The sequence below is a fragment of the Bubalus kerabau genome, chromosome 19, assembly GCF_029407905.1.
Source record: "Bubalus kerabau isolate K-KA32 ecotype Philippines breed swamp buffalo chromosome 19, PCC_UOA_SB_1v2, whole genome shotgun sequence".
Classification (NCBI taxonomy): Eukaryota; Metazoa; Chordata; class Mammalia; order Artiodactyla; family Bovidae; genus Bubalus; species Bubalus kerabau.
In genome coordinates, this window is record NC_073642.1 from 67,660,319 (window position 1) to 67,676,391 (window position 16,073).

A 16,073-nucleotide genomic window follows, 5' to 3' on the forward strand; every position below is an offset into this window, starting at 1 on the left:
GATCACTGAGGAAGACTTGCTTATCTCTCTTTTCTATTCTTTGGAACTTGCATTCACATTGGTATATCTCTCCTTTTCTCCTTTGCCTTTAGCTTCTCTTCTTTTCTAAGCTATTTGTAAGGCCTCCTCAACCATTTTGCCTTTTTGCATTTCTTTTTCTCTGATTCCTAGAATGTCGATGTTCACTCTTGCCATCTCCTGTTTGACCACTTCCAATTTGTCTTGATTCATGGACCTAACATTCCAGGTTCCTATGCAATATTGTTTTTACAGCATCGGACTTTACTTCCATCACCAGTCACATCCACAACTGGGTGTTGTTTTTGCTTTGGCTCCGTATCTTCATTCTTTCTGGAGTTATCTCTCCACTGCTCTCCAGTAGCATATTGGGCACCTACCAACCTGGGAGTTCATCTTTCAGTGTCCTATCTTTTTGCTTTTTCATACTCTTCATGGGGTTCTCAAGGCAAGAATACTGAAGTGGTTTGCCATTCCCTTCTCCAGTGGACCACGTTTTGTCGAACTCTCCACCATGACCCGTCTGTCTTGGGTGGTTCTATAAGGCATGGCTCATAGTTTCATTGAGTTAGACAAGGCTGTGGTCCATGTGACTGGTTTAGTTTCTGTGATTGTGGTTTTCATTCTATCTGCCCTCTGAGGGATAAGGATAAGAGGCTTATGGAAGCTTCCTGATGGGAGAGACTGACTGTGGGGGAAACTGGATCTTGTTCTGATTGGCGGGGCCATGCTCAGTAAATCTTCAATCCAATTTTCTGTTGATGGGTGGGGCTGTGTTCCCTTCCCTGTTGTTTGACTGAGACCAAACTATGGCGGAGGTAATGAAGATAATGGTGGCGATGGTGGTGGTTTAGTTGCTAAGTCATGTCCGACTCTACAACCCCATGGACTGTAGCCACAAAGCTCCTCTGTCCACGGGATTCTCCAGGCAAGAATACTAGAGTGGGTTGCCATTTCCTTCTCCAGGGGATCTTCCTGAGCCAGGGATTGAACCTGGGTGTCCTGCATTGCAGGCAGATTCTTTACCAACTGAGCTACGAGGGAAGCCATGATGAAGATAATGGCCCAGTGCCCCCGACCCTGCAACAGGCCACTGCTGACCTGGGCCTGCCTCTGCCGGATACGCATGGACACTCACAGGAAAGTCTGAGTCAGTCTCTTGTGGGGTCACTGCTCCTTTCTCCTGGGTCCTGGTGTGCAGAACATTTTGTTTGTGCCCTCCAAGAGTCTATTTCCCCAGTCCTGTGTAAGTTCTATAAGCAAATCCCACTGCCCTCCAAAGTCAAATTCCCCTGGGGGTTCTCAGTCCCGTTGCCAGATCCCCGGGTGGGGCAATCTGTTGTAGGTCCTAGAACGTTCTTAACAGTGGGACAATTTATATGGTATAATTGTTCTGCAGTTTTTGGGTCGTCTGCTCCGCAACTCTAAGGTGGGGTTAATGGAGACCTCCTCTAACAGGACTTATGCCACAGCCAAGCCTGCTGCACCCAGAGCCCCTGCCCCTGCAGCGGGCCACTGCTAACCCATGCCTCCGCAGGTCCAGACAGGGTTTTCAGGTGACGCTGATAGCGTTTGGACAATAATGTTAGGCCAGGAGCTCTGGAACCTCGAAGACTTTTTGTTCTTTTTGTTGGACACCTCTTGCAGGAGGTGACAGAAAGATGAATATGGCCTGACAATGAGGCAATGCGGCTGGGTAGAGTTCTGGGCGGGAAGGGGCGGCAGGGCGGGGCCAGCTCAGGCCCCGCCCACCGACCGGTTATCTCTGTCAGGCGCGGTCGCCTTCCGAGGTGTCTTGGCCTGCGGGGCACTCGTAGCTGCCTCCTTTCCCAGGTGACGCACATTTGAGCCGCCGGCGCTCCGTGACCCGGGTTCGAGTCCCCTCGTCGGCAGTGATGGCGGACGCGGAGCCGGAAGCTGAGGGTGGCAGTGAGGACGGCTGCAGTGGCAGCCGGGCTCCGTCTTCCCAGCGCGGGAGCGCCGCGCGCGTGGCCCCACTGGGCCCCGAGCAGCTGCAGCGCGTCCTGGAGCAGGTGACGAAGGCGCAGCCGCCTGCGGAGCCGGCGCCGCCGCCCTGCGTGCTGGACGCGGCGCGGCGGCTGCGGGACGCGGCCCAGCAGGCCGCCCTGCAGCGGGGCCCCGGCGCCGAGCCCCCGCGCCCGCCGCGCCTGCTGCCGCCGCAGGTGAGGAGGGGCCGTGGGGCAGCTGAGGCCCGGAGCGTGCCGAGAGGCCTCGCGCGGGGAAGGAAGGCTTCTCCGCTTAGGCCTTAGAGCCGCCCTGCCCGAGAGAGCGGCCGTTACAGTTCAGGGCGTCCCCATACTCGGCTCCCTGGGGACGGCAGGCCCCCCGCCCCTGTCAGCGCCGGCACCGTCGGCTCCTCCACCCCGCCGAGCCCCTACCCGGGGCTCCTTCGCGCAGCCTGGCTGCTCTCGCCGGCGTTTCGTCCCGTTTTCGTTGAGCGCTCACGGTGTCTAGGCGCTGCGGCGGGTGCGGCGTTTGAACCCAGTCCATGAAGAGCGGCCGGACCTGGGGGCTGCTCGCGAGTGAGGGGTCCCCAGGCCTGACAATGGAGCGGAGGCCTGAATAGCTTAAAAGGAACCAACGTAGTGAGTCTTTCAGGTGGAAGGTGCTGCAAATGGCCCGGCCGAGACTCGGGGGCGGAACGAAGTACATTCTAGTGACTTGATGCAGCACCTGCTCGCAGTGGTGGCGCCTGCGTTTGCAACCCCTGTTACAGACCCGGCAGGTGCCTGACATTCGCTTAATGAATGAAACCCGTGGGAAGCACTCCGTGTGCTAGCCAGCGTCCTTTCTCAGTGGCCTGATTTCCGGGTCACACAGCTCTTGGCCGCTAAGGAAGCTGGAACTCGAACATGGGTCTTGCCATCCCAGAGCGTCCAGAGTAGCATCCGAGCCTGAGGCCGTTCATGCGACCTGTAAAGTCACATCCCCTTTCAGCACTGGGCTTGTAAATGTCACCGTGCTTCTCACTCCGGAAGTGCCACAGAGATCCTGCCTCTAGAAGAAATAGGTAGTAGAATCAGCAGTCTTCACGAAGTTTATGTTTTCGTTTCTGAGGGATTTGGCCAGTTAAGATTGGTACCCAGTTGGTCATCAAGACTGGAGAGTTGTCTCACTCAAGTTTGGGGAGATAAGTATGACTGCCCAAACACCAAACTTCTTAGAAGTGTGACCTTGGGTAATTCAACCTCTTTGGGCTTTGGCTTCCTCATTTGTAGGACGTTTGTCTCCTACTGTGCTGAAGAAATAAATGCCTCCCACTCAAGTCCCACAGCAGGTCTGTGGAGTCAGAAGGGTTCCGGTGGCCGAGTCTGTCCGTCTCCTCTCTGTATCCGGCACTGTGCTGGACTGCTTGGGTCTCAGCAACCACACAAAAGTGTGTTTATCAGCATTTTATAGATGAGGAAGGAGCTGAGAGAGGCTGAGTGATTACTCCGAGCCTCCCCCAGGCGTGGCTGCACTCCAGGGTCTGTTGAATGTGGCTATAGCTTCTTGGGTTAGATAACTTAGGAAAGAGCCTCAAAATGATGTATTCCCCAAAATGAAAGCAAACGTAACTGGAGTTAGATAGCATGATCATGTTCTCTAGCTCTTCTCATTGGGGTGATATAAATACTTAATGCATTCATGATACTGTGGTTTTGCATTCAATTCTGGTAATACTCTTTTCCCCCTGGCTGTGCCACAAAGGCCACAAAGACGCACGAGATGGAGGTTATGATGTGACCAAGGAGGTAACTCATCACTCAGATAACTTCTGATCAAGGTCAGAAAGCTAGAGATACTAAATAAATAGGACACAGCCAAATGCACTTAGAGAAAGCGCGAAGTTGTTTTTGGCCGAGAGGGATGAGAAGAGGTGGTCTGAGCTAGACCTGGGAGGGTGGGTCCGAGTTGAAAATACAGAAGAGGAGAGGCGGTGGGGGGCGGGGACCTGGGCGTAATTGGAGAACCCAGGCAGGGGAGGGTCTCTGGAGGGTGGTGTGGATTCAAAGGTACAGACTAAACACTCCCTCAGGTCAGCGCCTACCGCTCCCAGCCTTGATCCTGCCCCACAGAGAGATTTTCAGTTTCCTCCACACAGAGTACTCCTTTTCATGCATCCGTGCAGTCACACGTTTTTCCTTACGCCTAGAACATCTGTTCCAAAAATTCTACTCATCCTACAAGGCCCCCTGCGGAGGTCACCTCTTCCAGAAGCCCGCCAGCCCTGAGCTGCCCCTGCTTCTCTCACTGCACCTGTTGCGCCGTGGTGGTGATGTTCTCCTAGCAGCATTCCGCAATTACTGCCTTCAGGTGTAGCCGTGGAGCTTTTGAAAGCACAGACGTTGAGGCAAAGTGCAGACCTGAGTCAGCAGGGCTGCAGGTGGCAGGCCTGGGAGGGGAAACCCGCCGCCCACGGGTGAGGCTGGGACCTGACTTGTTTATGAATTGGCCCCCAGCGATACTCAGGAAAAGTCTGTTGAACGAAATAGGCATATAACAGGTATCAGGTAGAATACCCACTTGATAAACTAGTCTGCAGAGCAGATTAAAAATCAGACCAGCTTTGCCTCTGAGGTAATTCAGAAACAACAGGATTTGCTCTGTGTGTGTGTGTGTGTGTGTGTGTGTGTGTGTGTGTAATGGCATTATCTGATAATACCCCAGGAGCTTAGAGAAACATTCTAAGTGATTGGTAGTAAAAAGAAACAAATGTGATTCTTAAAGGATATGCAAAGTAAAGCTAGTTGTCATTTGATTCGTAGTGGCTCAGGGCTAGCTCTGCACACCTCCTCAAAAACCAGTATATTGAATTGTCTGCTGTTTGTAGTAGTATATAATGTGCAGACAGATCTACTCCAACCTCCAACTTGATTTCAGTGTGGGTTTTCATTCTGTCCTGTGTTTTATTTTTATTAACCCTCTCCTTGGTAGAGGGTTGAGTCCAAAGAGGGCCTGTTAGTGGCCCCAAATTGGTGGTTCTCAACGGGGGCAGTTTTGCCCCACAGAGGGCACTTGGCAACGTCTGGTGATATTTTCGTTTTGGTTTTAATCTGTTTGGCTGCATTGGGACTTAGTTGGGGCACACGGGGTCTTCATTGTGGAGCACAGGCTCTGGAGTGCAGGGCACCGGCTTAGTTGCCCAGAGACACGTGGGATGTTAGTGCCCCAACCAGGGGTGGTACCCACATCCCCTGCACTGGAAGGCAGATTCTTAACCACTGGACCCCCAGGGAAGTCGCTGGAAACATTTTTGATTGTGACAGCTTGGGGAGTGCTGCTGGCTTCTGCTGGGTAGAGGCGGGGCTGTGCTCAACGCTGCCCAGCTCAGCTGGCATGACAGACTTATTGGTCCAAGATGTCAGCTGTGGCAAGTTGCGAAAGTCGGCTCTGGGTGATGAGGTTTATCTATCTTTTCTCTCTTTGTTTCTGCTCAGTGAGGGCAGGAACCTAGTTTTGCTGCCCCCCCTCCCCCCGCCGAGACCATGACTGCTGTCTCCCGAACACCCACACCTTTGTATCAGGCACAAGGTCACTGCTCAGTAACTTGGTGCGGACCTCCCTGGTAGTCTGGTGGCTAAGACTTCGCACTCCCAAGGCAGGGGGCCCAGTTCGATCCCTGGTCAGAGGACTAGATCTTGCATGTCACAACTAAGAGTTTGCACGCTACACTAAAGACCCCTGTGCCAGAGTGAAGATCGGAGATGCCGAGTGTCGAAACTAAAGCCTAGCATGGCCAAATAAGTAAGTGTGCTCTAACAAGCACTGTGGAACCTGGCCGGCGCAGCCCTCGCCTTTGGCGGGTGCTTTCTGTTCCAGCGCTGCCTTCAACGCCCTGGACATACACCCTTGTGACAGGGCCAGTGTTTCTTTTGGGGTCCAAGAAGCCAGATTGCGGGCTCAAAAGGCACGTGCATTTAAAATGCTTTTAGGGACTTCCCTGGCCATCCAGTGGTTAGGACTCGGCTCTTTTACTGCCAAGGGCTCAGATTCTATCCCTGGTTGGGGAACTAAGATCCCACAAGCCATGGGGCCAAAAGGATAAAATAAAATTTTGTTAGATGTTAAAAAAAAAAAAAAAGCTGATGAAGAAATGCAGCCCAACTCCTAGGTGTGTGCCCTGGAGAAATTTACACGTGTGTACACACACATCTGCGATCCGTGACAGTGCAAAGCACACCAGAGAGCGCAGGGCAGGAGGCCACCTGTTGCCTTGTGCTACAGAGCAGTGAGCGCCCGAGAGCTATGCACTTCCCCATGGATGAATTTCACAAGCAAGATAGGAAAAAACCCCACCAGGATACCAGAGATGATACTCACTTATATAACATTTGAAAACACATCAAAACAGAACTACTTATTTTTAGGGATACCTACAAGTATAATATGGGCTTCACTGGTAGCTCAGCTGGTAAAGAATCCACCTGCAATGCAGGAGACCTGGGTTCGATCCCTGGGTTGGGAAGATCCCCTGGAGGAGGGCATGGCAACCCACTCCAGTATTTTTGCCGGGAGAATCCCATGGACAGAGGAGCCTGGTGGGCTGTAGCCCACAGGGTCGCAGAGTTGGACATGAATGAACGACTAAGCACAAGTGTGATATAAAGAATGCGTGCAAATGACAAACAGCACATTCGAGATGGGGGAAAGCAAGGCGTGCAGACGGGCAAGACGACTTCCCAGTGTAGTAATGTTGCGTGTCATAACGTAGGTGGTCGGGACCCGAGTTGCATAGTTCTTTATGGCTTTTTTGGTTTCCAGAATTTCACTGAAAACTTTAAAAAATAAGGCCACGTATTGAACTGAGTCCAATTTAGAGTACTAAGAACTCCAAGTACACGTGGTAAGACTATAAAGAAGGATATTTTTTAATGGTTCATGCGATCAACTGAGTGGATTTAAAAAAAAATGTAGTAGATACTGGGTTAGCTAAAAAGTTGATTCGGTTTTTTCCGTTAAGATTTTACAGAAAAAGCTGAACAAACTTTGGTCAACCCAGTGCTATCAGAAGGCATTTATGTAGGAATGGTGAGTAGTTACATGAACTTTTTATTTTGTGTATATAAGCAAGTGCTTCTTATGTATGCAAGTACAAGAAACGTGATGTAAAATAGATGACTATGGACTGGGCAGAAAGGTTGAGAAACATCAGTGTAAACAGAATAGATATAGAGTTTTTTTATATGTAAGATGTGTAAGTTAGAAAAAAAATTTCAGAAGTGGGTTTAAGATGGGAACAAAATTGCAGAAATGTGATAAACACAGTGCTTCTTTTTTTTTTCTGTGTTTAAGCAATTGGAAGCCATTTGCATCAAGGTAAGATCTGGAGAGACGAAAGGTCAGGAAAAGCTGATGCCCGCGCTGGCTGCCATCCAGCCCAAGCCGGCCAGGCCGGGCCCGCCGCCCAGCGGGCACTGCAGCGCAGTGGGGCTCAGCTCTCAGCTGCTAGGGCCGCCGCCACGCGTCCTGAGTCACCACCCCCGGCCTCCGGTTCGCGTGTTCATACAGAGGCCGCTGCCTGCCCTCCGGCCAGTCCCTGTGAAGACAGTCTTGGCCGCCGAGCCTCCGAGTGGCCGGAGCACTGCGGCCGTCCGTCTGTTGGCCTCTGACCCGCCAACAGTCACATCTGTCTCATCCAGTTCAGCAAATTCATTTATTTCCAGCTCGCAAACAAAACACGCTGAGAAACTAAAGAAGTCTCTAAAAGTGAAAACACGTTCTGGACGGATATCTCGACCTCCCAAGTATAAAGCTAAAGATTATAAATTCATCAAGACAGAGGATTTGGCTGACGGTCACCCATCTGACTCCGACGACTACGCCGAGCTGAGTGTGGAAGAAGACGAAGATCAGAGAGGAAGGCAGGCGCTCTTTGACTTGGCAACCTGCTCCCTGAGGCCCAAAACTTTCAAGTGTCAGATGTGTGAAAAATCATACATAGGAAAGGGGGGGCTGGCCCGGCACTTTAAACTTAACCCAGGCCACGGCCACCTGGAGCCTGAGATGTTGCCATCTGAGAAGGCCAATGGGAGCGTGATCGCAGGCCCCACGGAGGGCAAGACCTGCAGCCTGGCGTCCCGGGGGCCGCCCACGCCAGCTCTGCCAGTTGAGGAAGGGGCTGCGTCAGCGCGGCGTGGCCTGCAGGTAACCTTTCTGTCGGTGGTTGTGTCCTCGTTCCTGCACGTTGTCCTTGAGTGGACGATATGTGTGCACTGGTGCCAGGTGGCCACGGAGCAGTGTGCCTCCTGTCTGGGCAGCCTGGCTCACTGTGTGCCATGGAATGCAGGCGCGGGTCCTGCGGGGCCGGTCAGGGAAACGAATCGCAGCGCTCTTGCTGACGCTGACATGACCGTGGCCTTGGGAAAGGTTTGCGTGGGGGCGCTGGTCCACAAGGCTGCTTCCTGGACCGTGTGCAGTAACACGCGGCCTGCCAGGTTCTCTGCCTGCTTTTCCCCTTTCGAAACTCACAAACAGAGCAGATCCAGTCACCATGGATTTGCATTACCACGTCAGCATTTATTTACTGGAGCCCAGTGTGTGTGGGGTGAGCATTTGTGTGACGTGCACTAGTCCGTTATTTAACAACAGCAGTTGAGGTGTTTGCCTGGCAGGCCAGTGGTTAGGACTCTGAGCTTGCACAGCCTGGCTAATTTTCTAAAGTCCACCTCTGTATATTTCCAAAGGATGACTTTTATGGTATTTGAAGTGTATCCAATAAAAAAAGTTTAGAAGTCATGGGTGAATTATGAATTAACAAAACTCAGGTCAATTTTTAATATGCCAGTGACATCAGAAGAGTTTTTCGTTTCATTTTGGGCACAACTCCATGATTATGGTTTGTCAGCCCAGATTTGCAGGCTGGTGTTCATCTGGTATCTTAAAGGGAACCTTTGTTTAAGATGCATTGATTATCACTTATGTGTCTTGATTATGCCAAGACGAATAATTTACAAGTTCCTTGCTTTAACGATATTTTTTCTGCTCTAAGGTTTTCATTACGGTGTATAAAGCATGATTATTTTATTTTGGTTTGGGTGTGCACCCCAATCTAGAATGGTCAGTCTGTGGAAGTTGAAGAAGCGCTGGTATCTGAAGCAAAAAATGGAAGTTTTTCAGCCCTTTTGGGATCAGAGAGACATCCCGGACCTAGAAGAAGCGGCTACTCCATGGTCCCCGCAGAGCCCAGCACGGCCATCCTGGAGTGGAGCGGCACGGCTCACCCGCCAGTGGGTGCTGGGGCCGCGAGGAGCAGGGCCAGGCTCCAGGAGGTGCGTCGCCCTTAGAGCCCCGTTCTTGAAACCCGTGTCTCTGGCATGGTATGTGGCAACTCTCTAGGTTTCTGAATTTCAGAGTAAAATGCCCAGAAGGACTCAAACAGTTCACCTGATGTGTAATGGGATGAATGCTCTATTCAGAGATGGCATTGTCTGAAATGATTCTTAGGTGTACCAGCTGCTTGCCTTGATAACTTGTAGAATAATTATAACTTGGGTTTGCGTGGAAGCAGTTTAGAAAAGAATAGAAATGGTGGGGTTTTTTTGGTAAAAAGTTTCAAGATATAAAAGCATGTTTCGGGTTTTAAATTTTAGAATCTCCCTTCTAGCCCCTTGAAAGTAGGTTTATTGAATTTAGTTAGATTGGCTTAGAAGAGTGGGACCCCAAACTTAGGTTGTCTTTGGCAAGGATATATTTATTTGCCTGCATCTTAAAGAAAATAAGTAAAAAAATAGCAAAGGGAAAGCACAGATAAGTACATGAGACAACCAGCCCCAGAGAGTGGCTTTCTGGGCCCTGGGCCTCCAAACTACACATGAGGGGAAAGTGGTTTTCAGAGAGGAAATGGCTTTCTAGAAAGCCTAGGAGGCTGCAGGGTACGGCAGGAAATTTAAACCCGGGTGAATTAACTTTCCTCCCCATGGGCTTGTTACCAAGTCCTGGCTGAGTGAGTTTTAGGAGTAGGAGGTCAGGAGGCTTCTGATGTGATTTGCTCACTAACATTTGAAACGAGCGAATGGCTTCCATTCTGGGAGCACTTTCTGCTGGGTTCCAGCCGCGCTCAGTTCACTGTGTGTCAGTAGCTCCGCTTAGATGAGGAACTGGAACCCCAGAGATGCTCCCTGTGGGTCAGGTCAGTGAGGCCACTGGAGTGCGTGGCTGGGACCCGCAGCGCCGCACTGTCCCGTGGAGAATCCGGGACCCTCTGAGGAGCGCCTCTTTTGATCCCGCACAAGAGAAGCTCCCCAGAGATGGGCACTGGTTTACACACGACTGGGGGTGTCCGGTATCAGGCTCCGTCCAGGGTGTGGGGGGACACTGTGCCCACGACGCCTCTTTTCCCGTCACTCCAGTCCCGTCCGAGGACTGCACCCTCCTGCGTCATCCACGCCCCGCCCCGCCCAGCCTCTCCCCACGACCGCGTCTCCTCCTGCCTGTCCCTATGCCTTGGTGTGGTCTCCTGGCTGCGGGCTGCCTCGGGACTTGCTGTGTTTTTGGCTCTGACACCAGTTGGTGAGCCCTGGGGAGCGAAACCCGTTTCCCCACCGCGGCTGTGTCCTCATCCAGGGCCTGGTACCCACTGCTCGCTCAGTGCTCCCGTCGGGGGCAGACTCTGAATGCAGAGCCGATCACAGGACTGGTTATGCGTGAGCATGTGAGCTGTGTAGCAGGCACAGTGCTCCCAGCTGAGAGTTGCTCAGTCACTGAGACTTTAGGCAACTTGCTGCTTCCTGTGGTTTTTGTTGCACCAACTTGCTGGCTGCTGGGAAATTCTTTCAAAGATGTCAAACACTTTCTTCCGATAGCTTCTCCACCAGTGTGACCGGGACGATCTAGTGGAGTTGGCTCTGCCTCGACTGGCTCAGGTTGTGACCGTGTATGAGTTTCTTCTGATGAAGGTGGGTCTTCTTAGTGTTTCTAAGCGACTGAGGGGATGATCTGAAGTTATTTAGAAAGGCATCCTTTATAATATTTTCTTAGACGGAGCCAGGCCTTGGGAATCATCTCCTTTCCCCAGAGAGGGCTGAAGTGAGCCGGCTGGTCCAGCCTGGGCACCCAGCGCAGGGCCGTCAGGCGGGCCCGCGTGGACTCGGCGTGCGGGAGGAGCCACAGTCAGCTTTCCTCTCGCACCCACGCCCCTGCCAGCCACCTCCACGGCAGCCCCGTCCCCGGGGAGCCCGCGCTGAGATGCGGCCTTGCACCCGCACTTCAGGAGCACCCCAGGAGTGGAGATCTGGCCCTCCCCCAGCTGCAGGCCCCAGAACGTGCCTGTTTGGTCCTCAGGGCCTGTCTGTCCTGTTCCCCTGGCCACCGTTTTCCGGCGGCCCTCAGCAGGGCTGGTTTGTTTCCTGGGGTGCTGCTTCCGGGCAGTCTGCTGCCCCACTGAGCGCAGTACGGGGCACACTTTGCTCTCGCTGGGGAGTGAAGGCCGAGTCTGCTGACAGCAGCTGGGGGCTTAGGAATGTCCTTCCTGCCTTAGGATTCCTTTCTGTATTTTACATATCTTTGCCTTGGGTTGAAACATCTTTTTTTTTTTTTTTCCCCTTTGTCATCTTTATCTTCACTGAGGTTGAAAAAGGTCATCTAGCAAAACCTCTCTTCCCATCTGTATACAAGGAGTTTGAAGAGCTGCATAAAATGGTTACGAAAATGTGTCAAGATTACCTCCGTAGTTCTGGACCCTGTTCTCAGGAGCCCCTGGAAGTAAACAACAGTAAGGTAACAAGCTCCCGTGGGAAGTCTCGCAGAGCCAAGGGGAAGCTATCCAGTAAAGAAGGAGGATGTTTATTTTAGTCATGACATCTTCATAGTCAGCTTCTGTTTAGCTCTTTCTTCCAAAAGTGATACATGCTTTTTTCAGAAAACTCAGAAATGCAGATAAACTAAAAAAAAAGGAAGCACCCACCATCCTCCCACTCACCGATGATCACAGTGAATAGGTGGTGTGTTTTTTTCATTATGTAGGTTTTTTCAAAGGGATGAATCACATAGGGACCAGCAGTTACTGTTCGTGGTTGTGTTCCCAGAGCTCCCATTTCAGTAGCCTTGCCTTGAGCTATTTTGGGTCCTTGACAGAAATACGCTGTGAACTGACGTGGTTTTACTTGTTTTGGATAAAACCTTCCTCTGGGCAGAGCATGTGCCTGTGGGCAGGTCATCCGGGGGACTCCCTGCGCCCAGCTCAGAGACTCAGGTCCTTGCCCCGCCGAGCGCCTCTGGCTGCGCCAAGTCCCCCACCTCCCCCCTCGGCAGAGGGCGGCCCTGAATCATCAGTCGTCTTTTCTGACTTTCGAGATGCTGTGCTTTTCAATAGTCTGGTTTTGCCACACTTTTAACAACATGGGTGGGCTTGGAGGGTATTATACTGAGTGAGAGAAGTCAGAGAGAGAAAGGCAAATGCCATGTCATCTCACTTAGATTTAGAATCTCAGAAAGGACAACAAACCAGTGACTACAGCAAGGAAGTAAGTAAACAAAGCAGGGTCAGGTGTATTAAAAAAATTGCTCCTACAACAATGAGTAACACTTAGGCCATGTTGACTTTAAGTGCTCCTAATGTTTGATTATACCCATGATGGAGCTGCCTGCCTAGAAAGGGTAGTGTTTCAGAGTCATTACTTCTACAGGAAGAAGTATCTTGATCCACACTGTAACATACCATGTGGGTTTTCTGGGTTGTCCTCATTTGTTTTATACAAATTCAGTGCTTAATACAAACTGACACGCGTCTGTGTCTTCTTCGGCTGCGCTGCGTCTTTGTTGCTTTGCAGGGGCTTTTCTGTAGCTGCGGGGAGCAGGGGCTGCCCTGTGGCAGAGCTGGGCTTCTCGCTGCGCTGGCTTCTCTCGTGGCGCATGGGCTGCAGGGTACTCAGGCTTCAGTAGCTGTGGTTCACGGGCTCTGGAGCACAGGCTCAGTAGTTGTGGTGCTGGGGCTTCGTTGCCCCGAGGCATGTGGGATCTTCCTGGACCAGGGATCAAACCTGTGTCTCCTGCAGCAGCAGGCGGATTCTTTACCCCTGAGCCACCAGGGAGGCCCTATGTTTTATCGCCTTAAATTACATATTTTTTTTTTTAATGTAATGGATTTTTCGCTAAGCCTCACATAGATGCCCCGGTTGGCAGTGGTCACCTACCTGTTCATACATAACCTGCCAGTTGAGCAGGCGTGGATGCCATCCAGGAGGAATAGCGGGCAAGAAAGTGACCGTGGAGTCAGACTCCCATGCAGCTGTGACGACAGCACATCCTCATCCTTCCCCTGTCCTCGTGGCACCTGCTGCACCGAGGGCCCCCTAGGGTTAAGCTCAGTCCTGTATTCTTAAGTGTGCACATGCTTCTGAATCTTGCCGCACCGAGGGCGCCGTAGGGTTAAGCTCAGTCCTGTATTCTTAAGTGTGCACATGCTTCTGAATCTTGTGTTTTGAGTGAAGCATCTCTATGGGCCCCTTTCTTCTCAGGTTGCTGAGTCCATAGGAATCACAGAGGAATTCCTAAGGAAAAAAGAAGTACATGCAGACTGCATTCCCTGCAAGTGCACCAGCCCGGAGGAGGCCCCAGAGGAGCTGGAGGGAGCAGGTCCGCAGAAGAGGGCGAATGAGGTGGGCATGGCCCGAGGGGCGCCAGGCCGCCGTCCGGCCAGCGGGGAATTGTTGAGGTGGACCGCTGGGACTCACAGCACTTCTCCAGGAAGAAGAGGTGCCGGTTGGCCTGTTTTTTCCTAGTCTTAGCTGGTTGGGTCTTCTCTCCCTAGATTGCAGAGGATGGGCTGGCCTCAGTGAAAAGGACCAGGAGAGACGCTGGGCCCCAGGACCCCACGGAGTGTCCTGCTGAAGATGGGGGCCTGCAGAGGCCGGCCCCGTGTGCCCCAGCGGCTGGTGTGGGTAAGACAGCCCTCGCGGTGTGCACCCCGGGGCTCAGAGACCTGCTGCTCAGGGGGGACGGCGCTCCTGTGGCCACGTTTCAGAGACCCCTCTGGTTTCTCAAGAGTTTTACCCCAACCTCCCAGTGTTTATTCCCCAGGAGTCTCAGGTCTTTGGGGTTTTGAGTCCTTTATTGGAATAAAGAGCTGCCTCGTGGTGCTGAATGGGTTGTACCTGGGAGGGTCCTGAGGAGTTGGGGAGACCTGAGAGCAGGGACTGGTCACAGGACATGTGAGCTTGGCTTTCATGAAACTTGGCTCTCAGTGCCAGCTGAGAGTTAACATTGGAAAACAAGACATGTTCTGGTTTTTATTTTGGTGCTAGCCAGAACGGATCCATGAGACACCTGGAATATATTGCAGGTGTAACTTTCCAAAGAAGAAGGCAATGGCACCCCACTCTAGCACTCTTGCCTGGAAAATCCCATGGACAGAGGAGCCTGGTCAGCTGCAGTCCATGAGGTCGCTAGAGTCAGACACGACTGAGCAACTTCACTTTCACTTTTCACTTTCATGCATTGGAGAAGGAAATGGCAACCCACTCCAGTGTTCTTGCCTGGAGAATCCCTGGGACGGGGGAGCCTGGTGGGAGGCCGTGTATGGGTTCGCACAGAGTCGGACATGACTGAGCGACTTCACTTTCACTTTCATGCATTGGAGAAGGAAATGGCAACCCACTCTAGTGTTCTTGCCTGGAGAATCCCAGAGACAGAGAATCCTGGTGGTAGGCCATCTATGGGGTCGCACAGAGGTTGGACACAACTGAAGCGACTTAGCAGCAGCAGCAGCAGCAGCAACTTTCCAAAATGTTATCACAGCTGCCTAATAACCTTACCTGATCCTTAGGTCTCTAATATAAAGAGGCCTCCTCCCCTTCAGAACTTAGGACTTAACTCTTGCAGACAGGAAGGCAGGTTTATTCACAGAACAATGAGGGCTGTCTGGCACCTGTTTGGAACACAGCTCCCCTCGCCTCACAGGTCTGAGTTTCCTCTTAGCTTCATCCATTCCTGGAAGCTGCCAAGTAACAAGGAGGGTTTATGTTTTTGTTTCAGGGGCAGGAAAGTTACTTTGGACTAGCTTGGTTGGATAGTGATATGTGACTGGCAACAGTACACAACTGACTCTGTTTTTCTGAACCGTTTAGGTTTTGCCCCTGGAGTGAATGGGGGCGCCTCTCCCCGTCCTGAGGAAAGCCCCTCGATCCCGGCTCCCGCGTGCGAGGGCAGCGTGGCACAGGCGGGCCACCGGCCGGCAGCACTGGCTGATTGGGCAGCTCGGGGTGGGCCTGCAGACCCCATTGCCCTGTGCCCGGAAGCCCTGGGCCAGGGCTCCCCTGTCCCTTAGGGGAACTGGGCACGCGGGCCCAGTACCAGCTGGCAGCACTCCCCGGGGAGAGTCCAGATACTGGGGCTGGTCTGGGGAGCCCAGTTCTCTGCAGCGCGTCAGTCTCCAGCCTGGAAACTCAGAGGCAGGAAGTTTCCGTGAGGCGTGTGGCTCCCACCCGAGCAGCCCCGAGTCCAGCGCCGGCGAGGCCCCTGCCCCTCTGCCCAGGAAAGCGTGGTCCATGGACGCCGTGCCAGCCAACTGTGTGCACAGCACCGAGTCCGAGTGGGGCCTTGGCCCAGCCGGGGCAGACGCCGAGTCCTGAGGGGGCCCTGCAGGCCGCAGGGGGCTGGGACCAGCTCCCCTGAGAGGCACACAGGCCAGGGGCTGGAGGCAGCGCTGCCGTCGGGGAGGCCGTGGCTTTTGAACTCAGCGATGGGTGCCCCATGCTCTTGTCTCAGGAACAGGAGCAGACGGCTGTTCAGACTCTGACGGGCTTCCCTTGTTCCATTCGGGTTCCGTCGTGTCCAGGGAGGGGGGTATTGTCACAGTGATGGACGCGGAGGGGCCTGCCTGCAAGGCAGGCCCCCCGGAATGGCTCCTCTGGAGGCTTGGAGACGCAGCCCTCTCAGTGAGATGGGGTCAGAGCCGCAGCCCTAGATCTGTGTGGATTTTACCCAGAGAAGGTCTGTTTCAAGGAACGTGTATTTTTCTAATATGAATACTGATACAAATGAACATTTTATTTATAAAGAACAACGTCTTTCTACCTCACTGTCTAGCTTTTTCTTCATCTTGCTTGCTGTGATGA

At 52.6% G+C, this 16,073-nt stretch overlaps 1 protein-coding gene across 1 annotated transcript; it reads left to right on the plus strand.

Moving 5' to 3' along the window:
• The first annotated feature begins 1,761 nt into the window (after positions 1-1,761).
• ZNF839 (zinc finger protein 839) lies at positions 1,762-16,031 on the plus strand. The gene is given in 10 exon segments (XM_055555906.1): positions 1,762-2,201; positions 7,315-8,166; positions 9,075-9,290; positions 10,824-10,916; positions 13,476-13,616; positions 13,769-13,898; positions 15,084-15,274; positions 15,378-15,547; positions 15,642-15,748; positions 15,751-16,031. Coding segments are annotated over 10 exon segments (2,421 nt in total). The 5' UTR covers positions 1,762-1,913; the 3' UTR covers positions 15,984-16,031.
• The last annotated feature ends 42 nt before the right edge of the window (positions 16,032-16,073 follow it).